Below are 19,366 nucleotides of genomic sequence, written 5' to 3'. Positions count from 1 at the left end.
TTTCTTACAGGCAATTCCATCATCTCATACCGTGAAGGGAACCTTTATTCAAATTCATCATTTTAAATCCAGAAAATGCATTTATCACAAGCCAGAAGCAGTATGTATTTTTGATCCATGACTTTTTGACGCATCTACAACTGAAAACCTTCCAGTAACAGCTTTATGGAAGCTGTGTTTAATCAAGGCATTGCATTCAAACTACTATATGCTGCATTGTAAGCAAACATGAAAATCTTAAGGCATTTTCAAACTTGCGTGCTTTAAAGTCAGGCATCTAAATCCTAGCGCTCTGGTTTTTCAGCAGTGTTTCTCACACACAGCTCCCACTGAAGTTAATGAGGATTGAGAGTACACAGCACCTTTGCCAATCAGGCCACTTGATTTAAAGATCTAACTTTAAGCACCTGTGTTGGAAAATGTCGGTCGTTATTGCCAAGAACCTAATATGGTTTTGAGTATTTCGGATCATTTAATTTTGAATCTTTTCATTCCTTTACATTTCCTGTTAGACGTACAGCTTGAGTTCTTATACCTTGGCCAGATGGACACACTTCATTTTTAATGAGGCTATTTTAGGGGCATAATCTCATCTCTGTGATTCAGCAACCATTCAACTCCCAGGAGTTTTAATGACAGTTACATGTACAAATCCCACTACACTGAGATGAGAATATACCTCTCTATCTCCTTTCCAGATTTGCTATGAGAAAAATCCTGAGGTGATTGTTCTTCATATAGATTTGGAGATATATTATTTTCCTGTTGATGATATGAGATGTGTTGGCGCAACTTCTAGGAATGCTAACCAGAGATGTGTGCATAACTCCCAGTGAATCAAGAGGAGAATATGCTTTTTTAACCATTTTTCTCTTTCTGCCCTACAGGAGTTGTTAACCACATTCAGCACTTTCTTTGGTAACTTCAGTAGGTGTATCATTATTTTGATTAAATGGTATCCCATAAATTAAGCTGCTATTTACTAACAAACTCCTGACAATGATTAATAAATCTGTTCTTGTACAGCAATAATGCATTACATATCTTGGTTAACATTTATTACTGAATTATCAGATGGCAATGTTGTATACCAGATATAAAATCCTACCTTTGAAATGCAAATGTAGCAATAAACTTTCTTCAAGTATATTTTTCTTTTGTTTCTGGAAAAAACAAACATGCTTGGTGTCTTTCAAACGGGCTTTTTTACCCAGTATATGGAAATATGAATAATTTCAAAATACTCAGAAAAGGGACGGCACTGTTTAGCATGGTTGAACACACATCTTAAAAGCAGATGAAAAGAAAGGGTTGTGAGCCTTCCACAGAGAGAGGGGCCATTTGGACAGGGTTTTTGGCCATTCTGAGTTTTAGAGCTCTATGGATGAACTGTACATGTCGCGCATGCCATTCATGTTGCCTGCAGCATATAGCACACATGTGTGTGTACAAAGATACCGGGTAAGATTCTGTCCTCCACTGAAGATAGGGCAATTTAGAACCTCCCTTACAAATCTTGGGCTACCTGAATCTGAGATCTGGGCACACAGCAGTAAGTTGGTGTTGTGTATTTGCTATTCCCACCTCCAGATGTGAGGAATGGCTGGAGAGGAGCAGAGCTGGAGTAAGGGGGCTTCGAAAGGGAATAATGGCTCTTAGAGTCAAAATTCCTTCCCTGGATGTTCCTGGTTCAGCACAGCAAAATGCCAGCCCATTCACAGGCTTGTGCAAAACCACAATATAGCCCCTTTTAAATGGCTGTTTTACAATTCTCTCTCTCTCTCTCTCTCTCTCTCTCTCTCTCTCTCTCTCTCTCTCTCTCTCTCAAAATAATGTTAACCTTGGTGTTAAACATGTTGGGTGTTATACAGCGACATGGAGGTGCACAACATTGACCAGAGAAGATTCATTACATGAGTGTCAAAACACTGAAATCTGATACGGAGACAGGTACTGTGTGCAGCTAAAATGTTAGTGGAATAATTCCTAATGCCTCTCGGGGCTTCTGGGATGAGGAGGGAGTAATATATGATTTTGTTTCTAGTGCATTTTTCCTGCATTTCACCTCAGAAGATAATAGAATGGCAAAGAAATTTCTCCTTAATAAGGGAAAACAAAATAAAATGCCAGGGATGAGAGGTAAACTGGTCCAATAATTAGGACACTAGCCTAGCACTTAGGAGATCACGGTTCACTTTCTTGCTCTTCCACAGCTTTCCTGTGTGACCTGGAGCTAGTTGGTTGTAACCCCTCTGTGCCTCAGTTCCCCATGTGTTAAATAAGGATATCACTTCCCTACATCACAAGGTTGTTATGAGGATGAATACATTAAGGATTGTGAGGCTCTCGGCTACTGATGTGAAGAGGGTCATATAAGTACCTGAAATGGCTAAGTTTTATACAGAATGGGCTTTATATCTTTAAATAAGGATCAGTGGAGCTGCCCAGAGGATTATGGGACACCAATAAAGCATATGGAACCATCGTTCTAGTGAAAGTCCCTGCTAGAAAGATGAGAGAGAGCGCACTGAAAACTTTAGAAGAACCATTAAACTAAGAAAGCATTTGAACAGCAGTGATCCTGCCGCAGCCAAAAGAATGATAACAAAGGCTTAAAAATTAATTGGATCTGCTACCATAAAAAACATCATATGTTCCTCCCAAGGTTTAAAAAACCATTATGAAGCAAAGAACAAAATAGAAAATAGGATAACAAACTAAACTGAAGTGCAAGATACACTCAACACTACCCCCAACCTTCATGACTGAGGCTCCTAGGTGCTGCTGTGATCCAATTGATTTGTTTTTATTTTTCTGCTAGGGGGCAGTACCAAGTGACCCTGGTCAAATTAGCCAGACTTTTGCCTACTTTTGTAGACAGTTGTAAAATCATCATCCACAAGAGAGGGTCCACTCACCCCTCAAATGGATATACCTCCCTTTTTGACATAGCCATGAAGAAAAAAGTCATGGCATCTATACCAGAGGCAAGGCATTTCAGAATCTACATCAAGCCTAAAATGATGGGCTAAATTCATAGCTTGTGAATGTTAAAATACTGTCAAACGACATGAAATGTCCATGAGGAGTCGCAGTTAATTATAGTTACGCTTTTATTCTATGCTAGGGTTAAAGCAGAGGAAAAGCCAGGGCACCCCCCAGGCATTGTTTTAATGTTGGACAGTAGGTGGCGCCCTAAGATCACTTTTTTAGTTTTTCTGTCCCGGGATAGCCCTGCAAAACGGTATAGTTGTAGTCATGTATATATGGTTTATACAGCATTTTGCATATCTAAAGTTTTGTACAAACTTAACAGTTAATCCTCACAAAAACCTGGCATCCTGCTCCCCCTATCCCTACCCAAGTAAGGTCCATTGGCCTCAATAATCAATATTGGTATTTTAAAATCCTGTAACTGAATGCAATAAAAGAAAAAAGAACGATTTTAAATAGCTCTGCCTTGGGGCTTTTTGTCCAAATTCAACATGGCTACTTAATGTGATAGTCAAGATGGCCCATTTGCTTCACTCTCTTTGCTATGATTATTTGATATGGGACAAATTCTGCCCTCAGTCCCACTTATACCTATCTCGGGGGTAACTCTGGACAGTATTTGGCTCTATAGGTTTATTAAGGTCAGGTTTGACAAAGCCCTGGCTGGGATGATTTAGTTGGGGATTGGTCCTACTTTAAGCAGGGGGTTGAACTAGATGATCTCCTGAGGTCTCTTCCAACCCTGATATTCTATGATTCTGTGATTATTCAGCTGAGTTTTCTGCATAGAACCAGCCTTGTCTCAGTGGTATGGACAGTGGACTGGGGGACTGGAACTCCCTGGGTCTGGGGTTTTTTGCTCTGCCACTGTGAGAACTTGAGCAAGTCACTTGCACAATCTGTTTTCCCAGTTTTTTCACAGGCTAAATAAGGGCTGGGAATTCTTTCTTACTTGATTTGTCAGGACCTTACTCTCCCCTTACAGGATATAAGTAACTCTTATTCTAAGTTAGATGCACACAAAGTGCAGGATCGAGCCCAGGACTCTCCAAACGGCATTTTCAAATTGTCATACTCTGGGATCTAAAACCATATTTTACTGAGGGCTGAGGCCCTGCTTTGTCTGAATGTAGAGTTCAGCCAACTTAGCCTGAGGAGGGCAGCATGGGCCAGAGACAGAACCGGCCCCTTGGATTCAATACATCTGAATTCTAAGGTTAGTTGTGCCCCTCACTCTTTCTGGGGCCTTGGATAAGAGTCTCTGCCTCAGTTCTCCAGATGTGTAAAATGGAGAAATAACTGCTTTACCTACCTCACAGGTGTGCTCGTGCCTAGATGGGCACATTACCTCAGATGATAGAACTGCCTGGAAATCCCCTGTTTAGAAAAGGAAACAGAGGTCTGACCCTGCTCCCATTGAAGTCAATGGGAAAGTTTCCTTTGGTTCCAGTGAGAGCAGGTTTGGACCCCATAAGAAGGGTTTGATTTTGTTTATTTTCATCTTCATGTAGCCAAGAAAGAAAGAAAGAAAGAAAGAAAGAAAGAAAGAAAGAAAGAAAGAAAGAAAGAAAGAAAGAAAGAAAGAAAGACTTGGGAGGAGAGAGGAAGCATGGAAAATTTCATCCTAGAAGATGATTCTGGATAATTATGAGCCAGTTAAATCAAGAGGTTGTAATTTAAACATGTTACTACTTTGGCTATAGCATCCACTATTAGCTACTGCTATAATTCTTAGTGAGCCTGAGCCTGTTCCCATTAAAGTCACATAAGAATTAGGATACTGTCTTAATAGGAATAATTTCTGGTACTAGTAGTGGTTCTAATTATTATTCCTACAGTACCTGGGCAGTGCAATGGTGTTTAAATGACAAATAAAATCATGGTCTTATACAAGCCCCAGTCCTACAAACCTTTACTCAAGCCCGCAATCCATACTCATGGGAGTAGGTTTATTCCTTCCCTTCGAGTAAGGAGTTGTAGAACTGGGTCTTTAGCAGGGATGCTGGAACAATTTGTACAGTGGCCCCATTGAACCAGACTATGAACCCTGTATATGATGGCAACCACTTCAAGCCAGGGGGTGCTGCAACACCCCTAGTTCCAGCACCTCTGGTCTTTAGCTGGACATAGCGGGAGATGCTGTCAAGCAAGATGCTGTTGCAGAGAAGGCACTGCAAAGTCTCTTGCTATGGAAGACAGTGTAGAAAATAGAAAAGGAGGACTTGTGGCACCTTAGAGACTAACCAATTTATTTGAGCATAAGCTTTCCTGAGCTACAGCTCACTTCATCGGATGCATACTAAAGACAACAGTTAATTAATTGAGTCATAATGATTCAATTCCTCCGAGAGAAGGCTACCCTGGCAGTTTGCAGAGGATAGTGCTCTAGGTGCTTACAAACCACTTTAGAGCTGGAATTTCACTTTTTCCTGAGGAATGGAGTCAATATAAAGCCACTAGCAAAAGTACCCTGCGCGCCAGTCACCAGAGAGCCCCTGCACTTCCCGTTCGCCGCGGAGTGGGGCTTCATTAGGAGCTGTACTGTCAGCCCTACCGCTAGCGATGCCCTACGAGTTATATCGTCTCTCCGTGCCTCGGTTTCCCCATGGGTAAAAGGGGGGTGAAAACGTTCTCGACACCTTTGTAAAGCCGTGCCATAGGGATGAACAGCACCATGGTAATACCGAACACTGTGTCGTTCCCGGAGTCCGGGGGTTCGGGTCCCCTGACTTGGGTGCTTTGCTAACATAGGAAGCCATGGCTTCCCTTTGACCCCAGTCCTGCCGGATCGGAAGGAGGGTGGAGTGGCCCTTTGCATGGAGGTGAAGACGGTCTGGGCAGCGGGCCTTGGGCTGTAGGCACAGGTCTGCGGACGACAGGCGGGTGGGCGATCCTGGGGGCTAGTCACTGCTGTTGTGAATTGCTCTAGCAATCCCTAAAGAGAGGGCTTGGGGGCCCAACTTGTCCTGCATTTCAGGAGTCCCTCTTTCGGGGTGTGAAACTGACCGGCTTTCGTCAAACTGCCACAGGGAAGAGCAGGTTCGCTCGTTTCATTCTCACCCGCTCCCGGCAGTTTCACCAGACCACACTCTCAGCCCAGAGCAAGAGCCCGCTTCGGCCAGGTTGGAGCCGGGCTCTGCACCAGCGGAATCAGTGGGGTTTGTGCCAATGATTTCAATGGGAGCGGGCCTCCGAATCCTGGTGTAAATCCGAAGGGATTCCACTGAAGTCGATCGACTTAGGGTGCAAACTGGAGCAGAGCATGACGCCTTATTAAGCCAAACGTGCAGTGGAGGGCTGATTAAAGGGGACGACAGTCTGGCTTTAGGACTAAATTCATGGGCAGTGCCTTCTTATTTGGGAGCAACCCCTGTGACTGATGTTTTTGCTTCCTATGCACTCACAGAGAGTCTAGAGAACACACCTTTCATCTCCACCGAGCAAGCGCCCCCCTTGGCCACCCCCGTGGAAAGAGAAGTTATTTAATGCGTAGCCTGGCAAATTCCCTCCAGAGACGACGGGCATCTCAAGTAACCCCACATTTTACTGTAGGGCCGAGCGAGCAAAACACTGGCATTTGGGCTGACTGAAGAAAAGGGGAGTGGGGACGTGTGTACTTCTCTGTAAGGACAATGAAAAGCTGATGTCGGAGCTTATGCTGCCTGCCACTCTGCGTGATTTTAGCGAAGTGAAACTCAGCCACATTCTCATTAAGTATTTCGTGTGCACACGTTTGCAACCGAGCCCACTGCGAGCAAACGCTCGCCTTCTGCTCCGCTCCTAGCGGCGTGTATTTAAACAACCCTAAACCCAAGGATAAAAGTATTGGCTTATTCTGCAACTTAATCTACATCAAAGCCCCGGGGGCAGCCAGCTTGAAAAGCTCCAAGATGTTATTTTAACTCCTTATCGTGTCTGTGCTTGAGGGGGAGCCATAAATTCCACAGGGCCGGCTAACCCACGGTTCCTCCTTTTCTTCTCCGGCTTGACCACCGAGGGCTTTAAAACAGTTATTTTTACCTTGCAAACAAAGCCTAGGGGGCGGGGGAGGGGGGGGGCAGAACGGAGCATCTCCGAGAGAGTCCCGGGGGTGGGTCCCCTGCCCCCACCAGTCCCATTCGTGGCAATGAATACATGATTCCACAGCCCAGAAATCCAGCTATCGAAGCGCGTGGTAATGGCCAACAGCCTAGATCACTAGCTAACCCGGGAGCAGCCTGCCGGGTTTCACACCCAGGGATCAAGGCATCGGCGGTGGGGTGTTGCAGGTAAGGAGAGGGTCTTGAGACGACCCCCTGGCTTGGAGGGGCTGGGGAGTGGGAGTCCCAACCAGAGCAGCTCCCCAAGCCCAAGGCTGACCCGGCTGCACTTCTGGCAGGCAGCTCAATTCTGCTTCCCCTCCCTCCCCTCCGCCAGAATGAGGGGCGAGAGCCAGATCCTCCCTTGAGGTGAGGGGGCTCGGCGCTGCAGCCCTTCCTCGGTCAAACCAGTCTCCCCTTGGCCGAGATCACACCCCAGCTCATCAGTGGAAATTCCCCCTGCGGGCTGAAGAACGAGCCCAGGATCTGGCCCAGAATTTCAGAGCAGGCCCCTGGGATCTACTCCCAATAGCTCTGGGGAGGTGGCAAGCCCTGGCCCCCCGCACTGCAGGGGACAGAGGCAAGGCGAGCCTCCCACGCCGTCCGCTATTCCATCGCTAACATACCCCCCGGCTCCCCACAGCCGCAGTTCAGCCTGGCGGAAGGTGGTTTGTTTGACTCCTGCGGGGCAGAGCTATTTGGTAATGTCAGGCTCCGTTCAGCTAGCTCTCCAGCGTGAGCACAGATCTCATTTTCCGAACACAATCGGAGCCAAAGTCTGCTTTTGTATTCTGTGCTCGTTAGCCCGAGGCACAGAGCAGGATTTGCTAATAACATTTTGTTTTTCTTATCAATGCAGGAGAGAAGACAGCGGCTTGTTGGTCCAGTCAGTTCACGCCGGTGTCAGGCTGCGGGTTAAATGAATCCTTCTTGCTTTTACCCAATCCTGTATTTTTGATCTGAACCCCTTGGCTGAGCCGTGCAAAGATCAGTTGTCACATCTTATAACCACAGACCTTTAGGGTGAAATTCCAGTTGATTCCAGTGGGATCAACTTTGCCCTGAGTAGGAAATATAGCAAGAAGTCTGAAGACGCGCCACAACCAAGAGAAGCAAACGAGGATTTCGTTCCACCCGCAATCAGCGTTTTGCAACTTTTCGGTCAAACTGTTTGTCCAGCCTCGCACGTGAAAGGCTCCGAAGGGAAAAAGGCTTTGCACTTGGGCCCGATCCTGAGCGCGTTGGGCTCCCCGAGTTCTGCGATGCGGCTTCGGAGCTCGGCACCTCGCTCGATCTAGTCATTAATAAACTCGGGACTTGCTCAGCCTGGGGGGGGGGGGATCGTAATGAATAATCCGGCGCTAATAATGCTTCAATTTTGTCCCTGGGGAACGCGGCATTGAAACCAAACGGGAATGTCTCTTTGACAGGCGCGAAAAGTTTGAAAGGAGGGTCTTTGTGATGTGTGTATTGGTGTGTGTGGGTTGTGCAGCTTGCTCACAATGGTGATGTGCGCAAAGAGAGAGACAGGGAGAATGCGCACTGATAACTGGGAGTTATAAGCCGACACAAATCCCACATCATGGTACTCACTGGGGTCCTGTTTAGGTTATTTGCGGTAAAGCCCCCAAGACATGTCTCTGGTTGTACTCCCGAGTGTCTTGTGTTGAAGCATATAGCAAGATCGCCTAGCAAACTAGGAGCGGTCCAGTGATAAATAACCTTATTTATACAATTAACAACATGGCCAGGATTTGACAAGGAAAACTTTGTATTAAAATACATACGAATTCCCCTGCCCACCTTCATGTCTATTTGTTGTACCATGGGAAGCCCACAGGGGAAAGGGGTGGGGGGATTCGTTCTCGATTGCATTTATTTCCAATTTGCAGGCATACAAACTGTAGCTCTATTACACGAGTGTTAAAACCCGTTCCTGATTTGCCTCCCAACAAAGATAAATACAATTCATTGTAATGGTGGGGTATCAGAAGAGATGTGCAAGCGACCCCTCCGATTATGTAGCTCCGATGCCGCACCACCCCAATCGGAATGTCCCATAGATAGCATCCGCTGGGCCCTCGGCACACCTGGGGTTTGTTTTCAGTGGGGCGCTCTCATTCTGGCTCGGGTGACTGGGGCATCCCAGGCAACTCCAGCAAGATCACGCAGCGGATTCTGCTTCATTTCTGCCCTGGAATGATGTTGATTAAAGCCCAGAGCAGGCTAACCTGAGAGGCCGGGTTTGAGCGGCCCCTGGCAGCCAGGGATCCTTTATTTCGCCCCTCGATGTTTTCAGAGATCGAGCAAATAACATCAGACTGGACCAAATAGGCAGGAAGCGCCGAAACGCTACTTGCTGAGAGGAGCTGGGCAGCTGCAAATTTACTCGCTCGGGTTAGAGAGACACGTGTGTGTTTGTTTAACGCTTGTCCACTGGAAAGGTGTCCACGTCAGGGTAAGGGAAGAGCCAAAGGTAAAAGCAGAAGGGTGACCGGAATGGGGGGGGGGAGTAGCAGGTGTGGGCCCGATCCTGAAAGATGTTGCAGAGAGTCCTGGGAGATGAGGGAGATCACCACACAGGACTGAGGGTCGCCTGCTCCCCCCCAGTGCCATTGCGTCCCCGTGAGTGCTAGTGAGAGATCGCATTCAGCCCTGCACTGATTTACACCAGGGCTGGATTTGGCCCAGGCTGTGTAACCGAATTTAGCTACAGAAATCTTTTCAGTCCCTTTGTCTCCGGTTTCATTTTTGGCATCGGGCTATTATGGCTCCATTCGCTGTGCAGCATCTCCATTAAGAACCCCAGTTCCTGGAAGGGGGGTAAGTGGTTAAAATAGATCAGTAACACGTTTGCGCCTGACTGAGGCCACATGATCCAGTGAGCCGAGAAGACCTCGGGTCCTGAGACAAGATGGGACACTGACTCCCTGTCACCTTGAGGCACTAACGTGACTTCTTTGTACCTTGGTCAAACCTGCTGCAGGACTTGGCAAATGCAGGGGTTTTAAGGAGAACGGATCTGAGCCTGCAAACCCTTATTCGTTCGCGTAATCCCTACTCACGCAAGTTGCCCCCCACAAAGTTAAGGGGGCTGCTAGCCTCAGAAGGAGTCCCTTGCTTTGGCAAGGGTTGAATACCACGTTTGCAGCTATTCCGATGCAATGCAACCATTAATAAAACCATAAACCCAAAATAGCTACAATGCGACCATTGACTACAGTTCTTGGCCAGTGAATTACTTCTCGCAAGAGTTCTGGGTACCCCCACTTCCTGTTCCTCCGCCCTATACATTGTCGCGTTTTTGACCCATTCACACAATAGACGACTCTAGCTTGGTGGCTTACAGGTCCCTAACGATTGCGATTGACGGGCTAGTCCTCTAGAGCTGTTGAATGCTGTTGTTGGAGGTGATGTGTGGATTAAAGGAATAGCTCAGCGAGCACACCCTGGATTTCATTCTGAGAGTCAAACGCAAGATAAAATAAAACCACACCAAAATGCCTTTGAATAACCTGACTACGAAATTCCCCCAAGAACAAGAAATTGTAAAGGTATCCTAGCTCGCCCTGTCGGGCTAACAGCTGTTCGCCCCCTAAACCCAGGTGCTGGCTGGATTCAGCACATTGATCCCTCATAACTAGTCCATACCTTTGATTGTACTGAGTAAAGTCATACCCTGGGCTTTATTTTAAACGTCACGGTGTGTGCGTTTTCCTCGAGGAGGCCACGAGGTTTTTCCACCCTCTCCCATCCTCAGTGGCTTGGTATTACCTGTCCCGCTTTATAGCAAGGCAGGAGATACAGCGAGTATTATTCCCCTATCCCTCCTGAGCGGGCGTGGAGATCGCTGCCTTCCCCTCTTTTGGCTGAGCACAGTTCTACCCGCCCCTGTCCCCCAAAGTCGAGGCACAAACTGGATCCAAAGTACCAGTCCTCCAGGGAAGCGCGTGTTGTCGGCGCTTTGGGGGATGAAATCCCCTCGCCGTGGAGACGGCGTGCGTTCCCGCAGAGCTCGAGGGCCAGGGGCTGTTGTGCGTTTTGGGATCCAATATGTTCAGAGCTTTGTCAGTTTAATGACCCTGTTTTCGGTTTATTGCTTCATCAAATTCGCATACTCCTCGATGTGCTTTGTTAGTGCTTATCGGGGCAGGAGATTACGCTGAAGGATGCAGCCTTTTTCAGAGGTGTGTTTAAGCCTTTGGCATTAGGAGCGCTGGGCTTTTAAAGAATTCTCCAACCCCCTTTTCTCTCTTTCATGTTGGCACTGTGCCATCAAACTGACACCAGGGAAACAAATCAGCCCCCGAGCCAGTGGATTTCTTGTGCTCCGCACGTTCATATTACAGCTGTACAATGTTGCTGCATATAAAATACCAGCAGTGTTTTAAACTGTGTTATATGGACGGTTTCCACGTACAGCCTGTGTCCGCGCTAGCTACAGAAAACGCATAGAGACACTGCATGGGGACAGAGTGCAAATATGTCCACCAAGCTCGCTCGCTAGTGAAGGGGATATATTCCAGCTCATAAAAAAGATCTCGAACAAGGGGTGCATCACATCTGAACTCCACTGCTCACAAGTCCCTGGCGTCTTGGGTGACTAGACAGCAAGTGTGAAAAATTGGGACAGGGGGTGGGGGGTAACAGGAGCATATATAAGAAAAAGCCCCAAATATTGGGACTGTCCCTATAAAATCGGGACATCTGGTCACCCTACTGGCGTCACTCCTTCATTAAAGAAAATGATTACAAATGAATCCAGTTGTTGAACAACGCTTTTGCATGCCGAAGGAGGAAATTCCATGGGGAATATATGAGAGCTAAAATGATCCAAACCTCTTCCTCAGATACTTTACAATGCACCACAGACTGCCAGGGCTTTAGTGACAAGCCTTTCTGATCTAGCTAGTCCTGAACAGTTGGCCCTGGGAAAAATAATTTCTATAACTAATAATGGGGTCCACCCTTCAGTTTTCATTGCTGAAATCCAGGAGAGTTTTGCCTCACTGAGGGCCGCAGGATCCGGCCCCTAAGAACTAGAAATATTAAATGCGAATGGAATTTCCCTGCGCGGTCTACATGACATGAAATGTCAAGCGATGATTCGCATAATTCTCAGCACTGTGATATCGGGTTCTGATCATAAGATGTTTCTGCCGCGATCACTGATTCTCCCCTAGGGCCGCCCAGAATGACTGAAGGTGGCTTGTGAAGTGGATTTTGAGAAGGGTCAGTGCTGAGTTGTCAAAGTTCTGTGAAACAGGGTGGAAAGGGAAAAGTTTCCATCTTATGCAGTTATCTGTGTGAGTAAAAGACTTCGTTGCTGTGTATATAAAGAGATGCAAATATTCAGCATTTTCTGCATTGTTCCCGCTCAAGGTGACAAGTTAAAGCATAAAAGCACTGAATGGATGGCGCCTCTTCAAAGAGCGAATTGTATAGGAGATGTGTTGTGAGAAGAATGAAGAATTCTCATAGCTAAGTAACATGTTCATAGCTGCTTAGTAGGCGCGAGGAGTTTGATCGGGTTTGCAAGGCGCTTTAAAATGTCAGTTCACCGGGTGAAAAAATAATTTGGTGAGCGCTGCAAATCACCAAAACCATTCTCATGTTTATCCTTGCATCTATGGTGTCATTGCGAGGCACTACTTCGCTTGAACTTAGTTGCAATCGATCAAAAGGAATTAATCAAAAGGGAAAAGGAATTAATCAAAAGGGATGAAATAAACTAAATTCATCCACCGGTTTTCTAGAGTCATAACTGAAATAGGAATAACAAAGATTTAGCTTGAAGTTTGCGTTTAAGTCGTATTTCATATCAGACTCTCCCTCGACTACAATATTTTCTCTCTGTTCAATCTAAACTATCACATAGGGGCTAAAAGATACATTCTATCAGATCAGCAGCGGGCTTATTTTTGTCTTCACTGTTCATCATTGATTATATTTCTTTCCCAACAATAATATCGAGCAATTAGATTAATATTTGTGAAGACAATTCTCTTGATTTGATGCGACCTCTCTTTCTTGAGGCTATTCGGCATGCGTATCCGAAAATTCACCGTTTCTATGATTCTGAAAACGTTTTCAAGAAAGTCTACACAACGCAGTAATATTGTTATATATGAAGTAGAACTAAAACACGATTCAGCAAAACGAAAAAGGAGCCACGTATCAAAATTTAGGGGAAACAAAACTTTACTTGGTCGGTAGGAAGTGAAGGAGACGCAAAGTGCCTTCCCTTTGGATTGAAAATTCTGTACACATATACACACAGTAAAATAACCCTTGTCTTGTCGATTTCACTTCTCCTCTGTTCCTCATCCAGCAGTCTACGGAAAAGTTATTCTAAACTAACAGCTCTAAAAAGCGAAACGTCTCTACCTGTATATCTCCTTATACGTGCTGCCTTTATAACATTTAAAACAAAAGCAAAAACCTCAACACGGGCTGCTCTGTAACGTGATGCCTATAGATAGTCCATGATACACGATTCCCATATTCCCACCCTGCCTCTCAGAACTCTCTCTCTCTTTTGCAAGTCTCTTCTTTTAGTTCTTTGAACCTGTGATTGGAGGATAAAGTGCACCAGGTTGCAATGGAAGGAGGAAGCTCTTAAACAATAAAGGCTTGAATATTTAGCTGTGATCAGGTCGCTGCCCTCTCCTTATCTTTTTAAATGCAAATCTTCTTTTAGGGGTAGTAGCTATATACCCAGCGCCTCTCCACGTCACCTGCCTTTGGTGTGTCTGTGCCATTACTAATAGAGCCTTGTAAACAATCGTTAAGCATGTAAGTGCTGCCGGCCAATGGGTTCGGATCGCTAGTGGGAGAGAGACGGCTCTGCAGAGGCAACCCGGGGGACAGCCGCCCCCCGCCGGCCCCCCCACCAGAAGGGGAGCCCATCCCCAAGGAAGAGAAGAGCCGCTCCAGAGCCCCAAGCAGCATGTGGAGAGCTGCTGCCCGGCTCTCGCCATCATGTACGTGAGCTACCTATTGGATAAGGAGGTGCCCATGTACTCCAGCTCCGTGCGCCACTCGGGGGGGCTCAATCTGGCGGCGCAGAACTTTGTCAGCGCCCCGCAATACCCGGACTACGGAGGATACCATGTGGCCGCGGCCGGGGTGAACCTGGACAGCGCCCAGTCCCCGGGCCCCTCGTGGCCCTCTCCCTACGGCGCTCCGCTGCGGGATGACTGGAACGGCTACGGGCAGGGGGGCCCGGCCACTGCGGCGGCCAGCGCGGTGCACGGGCTGAACGGCGGCGCCCCCGCCGCGGCCCTGGCGTACAGCCCGGCTGACTATCACCACCACCACCACCACCCCCCGGGCCCGGCGCCCCACGCCTCCTCCGGGGGCATGCAGCAGCTCAACCCGGGCGCCCCGGCCGCAGAACAGCTCTCCCCTGGCGGCCAGCGGCGGAATCTGTGCGAGTGGATGAGGAAGCCGACACAGCCCGCCCTGGGCGGCCAGGGTAAGCGGCGGAGCGCCGGGGGCCTGGGCGAGCAAAGGACTGAGGCCCGGGAGAGCAGCCGGGCAGAGCGCTGGGACCCAGAGCACGCTGCCCACCAGGGCCCTGGACCGTAGCCCAGCTCGGGGGGTCCCGGATTGCAGCTGAGCCCTGCAGGCCTGGGGCCCTGCGCACCGGAGCTCGGCCTGGGAGCCCAGCCCAGGGCAGTCTGGGAAGCAGCAGAGCTCGAGGCCCCTTGTAACCAGCCTGGGCCCTGCTGGGACCCAGAGCCGCCCAGGAAACCGTAACCCTCCGGGGACTGACCCGCGCGGCGCACAGCTCGGGCTGCACGGGTGGGGGCTGCGAAGGTTAACACCCGGCGGTTGTTTCGCTCGTGGTTTCTCCGCCGGACTGCTTTTCGGTTCGGGGAGCGGAGGGAACCTCCTCCAGGAAAACCCTGTGGGAACCAGTGCCCAGAGTTTCCAGTAGCAGGAGGGAAAGCCCCCCGCTGAGTCCTCTTTCAGTCTGGAGCCACTGGCTCTCGTTCAGGATCGGAGCAGCCTGGGTGCTGCTCGAGAGATGTTTGTGGCAGACACGCCTGGACGTGATTTGCAGGGGCACTGGATAATGCCAAGAAGCTCACTCGTTCTGGAGCCCGCCTTAGCGATGCGGGCCCAGACGTTTCACTGGAATAGCCTCACTTCCCATTTATTTATTTTAAAAAAGAAAATAAGGAAGCAGCAGCTCAAAAATGAGGCTCTTCCTCAGAAGGAAAAAAAAATCTATTTTCCCTGCGGTTGTTTTACATTGAACAAAAAATACTGAAGCGGGTAGAAAAAATCTTCAAATAACTGGTCTTAGTCTGGACGACACTTGAATTCTAGATCCTTGTGGGGAGAGTTTGTAACAACCAGTAGAGTCGCTTTGGGGCTTGGGACTCTTGTTCCCGAGCTGCAGGTACAGAGAGAAATGTGGACCTTTGCCTTCCTTTTGTGAGAAATTAGCTTAACACGAAAAACGTAGGCAGCAAAGACAGAGCCCTGCTGGGGGCCGGGGGGAGGGTTGTTGCCGTACGATGTTAACGCACTGGGGGTTGGCAGCCCCGACCCCACTGAGCTTTGGAACCCCTATTTCAAGGTGTCTTTTGAATCGATGAGCCGTGGGGCAGTCTTGGGGGGCGGGGGGCAAGGGCTTTTCCTAGACAAGCCAAGTTTGGCAGAGGCCGGGAGAGCCTGTTTCTGCTGAGGAAGCTGACCGATTTCCCGACGAGTTAAGTTAAATTTCATCCCAATGGAGTGCTTGCTGGTCCTCCCAGGCCTTCAGTCCGAGTAGCCCTGGTTATAGGCACTTAAAAGATTTTTATAACCAATTACAGCCATATAAATCATTGGCCGGTGTCGCTTTGCATTCGTTTCTGAGTCATTGGGCGCATACCTTTATTAACGTCTTGGTGAGCTTTAGGTCCTCACACCGACCTGCTGCTCCCTCGCTGGGAAATGGGCGAAGGCGGTTCTGAGTCCTGGGATTGTCAGGGTTCGGGCTGGCTCCTGAATTCCCATCCCATCGAGCTGGGGCTGCAACTTATCCTGGGGGGCAGGTTTCCTCCGGGAAGGCGAAACTGATCTGTGTGTCTTTTCCTCCTCGCCTTCGGGAGAGGGGCGCGGATCGGAAGGTGTTAAGGGTGGGGCCGGGTGTCTCAAGCCCGATTTTAAAAGTTGCCCCCTTCCTCCCGTCTCCTGGGGGAAAGGAGGCTTGGAGAGGAGCTGCGGTAGATGGGGCTGAATGTCAGCTGAGAACGGTCCGTGATGTCCTGCACTAAGGTGCCAAGGAGGTGGCCAGGCGCCGTTCTCAGTTGTGATGTTAATGTCCCCCGGGTGCCTGGAGACTAGCCAGGAGCTCCTGTTCTCTGCAGACCCTCATCTGTCATGGGCCTTTAAACACATCTGGCTTTGATATACACCTTCCACGCTATTGTCCCTTTTACTGGCCGGAAAGAGGGTGGCAACTTTCGCAGTAAATAATGAATTCTGGCATTCCTCTCTCATCCCCCGGCTTCCCCAGACAACGTGGGGGGCGATCGGGGTTGACCATTTCCCCCAAACCAAAGGGCATCGAGTCAGCGGACTACATGGAAAAGCAAACGACCAACTTTAATGTGAGGGAATCTGCAGGCCGCTGAGCACCCTCCCCAGTGGCCAGCCATCCAGGAATGGAAGTTGTCGGATTTTCCCACAATTCCGTCCTGTTCCCACCGTTTTCCTTTTGGAAAGGGTGGCTGGTCACTTGAGGGGGATGTCTCCATTCAAATGCTGCCTTTGGAGCCAGTGTTTATGTTAATCTGCTCAGCCAGGGGATGAAAGCGCCTGCCGCCATTTGCTCAGTAGTGGTAATTCAAACAGAATGGGGCTGTTATTAAGGCATTGAGAAGGTCTTTCTTTGATAAGATCTCCTTGTCCGGCATTGTTTGCGATTGTGTTCCCCATTCAGCGGCTCTGGGGAGTTTTCTCTGATCAGACTTGTATCTTTGCAGGGCGCTTTTGTTGTAGTTTGCAGAGAGTTTACCTGAACAAAGTCAGCCTGCCGGGCATTACATACCTAGAGGCAGAGCCTCCCCACTCCTCAGATCTTTCTGATGAACAAGAAAGCTGGGGATATAACCAGTTAAACAAGAAACAATCAGAAGCAAGGGAGATCAATTGATTTAGCAATGTACATACATGCTCCGCATAAAAAAACCAGATGCGTCAAACTTGGCATTTTTGAGCACTGATATTTTCTGCCTCCATTCTAGTGTTAGGCTTGTCAGTTCTCGTCTTCAGAAATAAATGAATCCGAGTAAAGGTGCGGATTCAACACACCAATCGCAGATTGTCTGCGCTACCATCGTTTGCTGAGGGACCTCAAAAATCAGGGGGGAAATCTGAGCAATGCCCAACAAGTTTACTTGTGAGACTCTTAAGAGTTCTTCCACTCTGAGCAAATAACCCCAGACAACGCGTGCCTACATTAATCAGGGGTTATTACCATAAGGGATGAACGGGAACAGCTGCATTTCAGAACGATGTTCCTTGGAGAAATGGACAGCTAAGGTACATTTCAAAATCATTGACATCTGAGCTGCCCCAGTCTGGGGAATATCGTGCATGCGTTTGGTTCCGAATGACATTCATGCAGTTTTTGCATGATTTCCCCACGGCCTGAAAAAATTGGTTCTCTGCACATCTTCTTTCTCGAGCCCGGCCACGCTCTTTATTAAGTCCACGCTTAGGGAAATGCAATCATTAAAGGGGTCCCGATCCTGGACTCCTGGCCCATTGAAGGGGTTGGCCTGGGTGAGGAGTAGCACCACTCCAGTCCCAGATCAGGCGAGGAGGAGATGGAAAGAATGGATCGGGGGAAAGGTTTGCCGTTAAATGTGCCTGATCAGTTGTCATGGATTTCTCCTCTCTAGTTAAAACCAGGACAAAAGATAAGTACCGCGTGGTGTACACGGACCACCAGCGGCTGGAGCTGGAGAAGGAGTTTCATTACAGCCGGTATATAACGATCAGGAGGAAAGCAGAACTGGCCGCTACGCTGGGATTGTCGGAGAGACAGGTCTGTCCTTTGAGCGTTCCCTTCTCTTTATTTCTGAAGTACCCAAATGCTCTTTCGTCCCCCTCCCCACGCCCCCACGCGCTTTGTCACGGCGCCGCTGGCCCCAGAGATAACGCAAACGTGGCCGGTGGGATCGGGCCCCCCGCGGGCTCAGTCGCAGAATGGCTGGCACCAATCGGCCGGGAAGGCCTAGGAAGGGCGATACATACCGAGGCGCTGTCTGCTCTTGCCAGGAGCGTGGGTGTTTTCCTAGGTAATGGGGTATGTGGCCGTGTCTGCAACTTCTCTCACGCCTTCAAGACCGGTGTGTGCGACAGAGACACAGACCGGCAGACAGGGAGCTTTCCGACCCGACAAACTCCCAAGTGGCCCATATAGCCAGGAGCCTGCGGTGGTCAGCCCACTCGTGCGCCTGTTCGCGCTCAGCGTGCTCCGGGCGGCGGCCGAGATGTCCGTGTCAGCCCCACCTTAGAAAGTCCTTACTCCGGAGACGCTGCGCTTGGCTGTGGCCTGCCTCAGGAGCTGGGGATCGGGCCCCACTCCCCCCTGAAAGGCTCTGCAGGAGACTCTGGCTGGCTTTACACGGGGCTATTCCCTGCGTGTTGCGGCACAGCCGGGCGGAGGTGGCGGGGCTGACGGCGGAGCAAACCCCCGAGGTGCCGTCTCCAGCTGCGCAGCCCCGCTCGCCTGGTCATTCTGGAGCCGCTCCGCTCTCTGATTTGACCATCCCTTTCTCTCGCTCTTGTATCCCCGCCAGGTAAAAATCTGGTTCCAGAACAGGCGAGCGAAAGAAAGAAAGATCAACAAGAAGAAATTGCAGCAATCGCAGCCCGGCGCGGTGCACGGCGGCTCGCAAGCGCTGAGCCCGGTCTCCTCCCTCCAGGGATCAACGGGTCCTGGCCCAGCTGGGGGCGTCCTGGGAGCCGCTGGGGTCTTAGCGCCATCAGTGACCCAGTGACCGCAGCCAGAGACTGAGTCGGGGGCGGGGGGGCTTCTGCCCTCCTTGGTGAACAGGAGCCCGACATTCACAGAACCCATCGTGGAAAAGGTCCCTGGTCACCCAAAGACATGGACAGAGCCAAGGCTTTTCCCCTCTGTGCACTACAATGGCCGCATTGACCTTCCTCAACCACACTCCAGCCATTTACTTTTTGTACAAAGTGTACAGTGTGTCTGTTTCCTTGTGCGGGGATATTCATGCTCTTTTGTATTTTTACACCGGCGTTTGCAATGCAGAAAATAC

The 19,366-nt window shown here is 49.1% G+C and overlaps 1 protein-coding gene across 1 annotated transcript; it reads left to right on the top strand.

The window, feature by feature from the left end:
- Nucleotides 1-14,054: 14,054 nt before the first annotated feature.
- CDX2 (caudal type homeobox 2) lies at nucleotides 14,055-19,081 on the top strand. The gene is made up of 3 exons (XM_073321447.1): nucleotides 14,055-14,550; nucleotides 17,978-18,123; nucleotides 18,881-19,081. The coding sequence occupies exons 1-3, from the start codon at nucleotides 14,055-14,057 to the stop codon at nucleotides 19,079-19,081; spliced, it is 843 nt and encodes a 280-aa protein (XP_073177548.1).
- Nucleotides 19,082-19,366: the final 285 nt, after the last annotated feature.

The sequence above is a fragment of the Lepidochelys kempii genome, chromosome 1 (genome assembly GCF_965140285.1).
Source record: "Lepidochelys kempii isolate rLepKem1 chromosome 1, rLepKem1.hap1, whole genome shotgun sequence".
NCBI lineage: Eukaryota > Metazoa > Chordata > Testudines > Cheloniidae > Lepidochelys > Lepidochelys kempii.
Note: the sequence above shows the minus strand (reverse complement) of the source record. Positions and strands in the feature narration are given on the sequence as shown.